Genomic DNA, 2,267 nt, shown 5'->3' with positions numbered 1-2,267 from the left:
ACAACGTCCTCGTACATACAGCCAGCAGACTCGTCCACACACCAAAACAGAAGTTCCAGCTGTTTATTGAACAGATGTGGACACAGAAATGTAAAAACCGCCGTGTTTCTTCTCATCGCCGTCAAACTTTTAACCCACCGCTGTCATCCGCTATTTTAAATAGATATTTAAGGAGAAAGTTAATGGACTATAGTATAATGAGGAGTCTTAGTTTTAAAGGGTTTTAAAGGGTTAAAAACAACCCTTAAGATGGATCACTTCCACCCTGAAGGACCTCGGTTAAGGAGTAAATTTAGGGATGGCTTTGATGATATTTAGTGGTTTCCCGTTAAAACTCCTTCATCTGTGATGTAAACAGAAAAAAAAACTCGAAAAAAACAAAGTGGACTCTGAAGCTCACACGAGAAATCGCAGATACCTCCAGCTGCGTTCAGAATAAAGCGTGTCAACAACAGAAGGGTTACGGCTCTTTCTGTCGATGACACGGATCCCGTCGCGTCTGTTCTGGACGCTCGGAGACCAAACCAATGTAGAAAGAGTCAAACGGAGCGTCAGCGTCAGCGGAGCTCTGATCTATGAAGTCTGTTTCTACGCCGACGACGCTCCGCCGTCCTGCTCAGGCGTCAGTCAACCGACAGTTGAAGTGATCGCCGAAGGCGTCGAGCAGGTGAGGGATGGTTTCCTCCACGCTGACGTCTCTCTGCAGCTCGGCGCTCAGCGACGTCACTCCTTTTCCTTCGATGCCACACGGCACGATGTGCGTGAACCACGACATGTCGGTGTTACAGTTCAGAGCCAAACCGTGAGACGTGACGTATCGGCCGCAGTGAATTCCTGCAGAAACACCACAAAACAGCACAAAGTTGGTTTTTTGTTCTTTTTTTATATTTCAAAGTGTTTGGATTTTTTTTTCCTTTTCATTTTTTGGCACTTTACTTCCCCACGTTTTGTCAATTTCTTTGTTTTTTTGGCATTTTTTTAGAAGGAATTTTTAGAATTTTTGTTTATTTCAAAAATGCTTCCAGTTTTTTCCATCAAAATGTTTTTGTTTTCTGTCAAGTTTTTGGCTTTTTCTTCTTTCAAAATTTGCTGTATGCTCATTCAGAATTTGGGGCATTTAAAAAAAAAATGTAATTTTTTTTGGAAACTTTTTTTCTTTTAAACTTTTTGGTGATGTTTTTTATTTCTGATTTTTCTTTTTTTTAAAAAAAATTATTTCATTTGGCTTTTTTTCCATTTTAAAATCTTTGGTGATTTTATTTTCTTTCAAAAATGTTTATTTTGGTGATCAGAGGGACTGATCAGTGGACTGAGGACGCCGTGTGGACGTACCGATGGCACAGATCTTGTTGTCTCCGACCCAAACTCCAGTGTGCGGAGACGTGGACGCCTGGACGCCGAACCTGCTGCAGACGGAGATGATGGTCCTCTCCAGCTCGCAGACGTACCAGCGGACGCTCTGGGAGGACGAGCGCACGTTAACATCATGTGACGGCGACACGAAACCAACAACTAAGCGGTTCAGACCTTCTTGAAGCCGGCCAGGTGCAGGACCGGGTAGCACACCAGCTGTCCCGGGCCGTGGAACGTGATGAGTCCTCCGCGGTTGGTCCGGTGCACGTCGGCCCCCAGCAGGCGGAGGCGGTCCAGGAAGGGGGCGGGGTACGGCTTGTGGCGGATCCCGGTGGTGTAGACCGGCGGGTGCTGACACAGCAGCAGAGCGTGAGCCGGACCGGACCGGTGCCGGTCCACGTAGACCTGCTGCAGCCGGAGAGCCTCCTGGTAGGAGACCAGGCCCAGACGGACCACCTCAACCACCGGCCTACTGCTGCCCCCCATCAGGCACCGGAGCCGGAACAGGAGACCAGGACTGGAACGAGACCAGGAGACCAAGAGACCAGGAGACCAAGAGACCAGGACTGGAGTGAGACCAGGAGACCAAGAGACCAGGACTGGAATGAGACCAGTAAATATTTCTGTGTGACAAAAGGTCCAAAACCCAAAGAGATCTGATCTGAAACAAGAACTTGGCCCAAAAACAAGTAAAAAACATCTGTAAAAATAAAAATAAAATAAAATATGTGAAATAAATAAATGAACAAACGAGAAAATTACTTGAAATTATTCCAAAGAAACAAAAAAACACAAACACAAAGACAAAAAAACTGAAATTATTCACCAAAAAGCCCAAACAAACCAAAAATTACTTACAAATACGCACAAAAAATAATAAAAAAACAACAAAGCGGGAATCACCTAAAAATCTG

At 45.2% G+C, this 2,267-nt stretch overlaps 1 protein-coding gene across 1 annotated transcript; it reads right to left on the bottom strand.

The window, feature by feature from the left end:
- Positions 1-49: 49 nt before the first annotated feature.
- lipt2 (lipoyl(octanoyl) transferase 2) lies at positions 50-2,026 on the bottom strand. The gene is given in 4 exon segments (XM_042514626.1): positions 50-619; positions 621-834; positions 1,333-1,459; positions 1,528-2,026. Coding segments are annotated over 4 exon segments (684 nt in total). The 5' UTR covers positions 1,840-2,026; the 3' UTR covers positions 50-588.
- Positions 2,027-2,267: the final 241 nt, after the last annotated feature.

This window comes from Plectropomus leopardus, unplaced genomic scaffold (assembly GCF_008729295.1).
Source record: "Plectropomus leopardus isolate mb unplaced genomic scaffold, YSFRI_Pleo_2.0 unplaced_scaffold15567, whole genome shotgun sequence".
Classification (NCBI taxonomy): Eukaryota; Metazoa; Chordata; class Actinopteri; order Perciformes; family Serranidae; genus Plectropomus; species Plectropomus leopardus.
The sequence above is the reverse complement of the archived record's forward strand: the minus strand, read 5'-3'. Positions and strand labels throughout refer to the sequence as shown.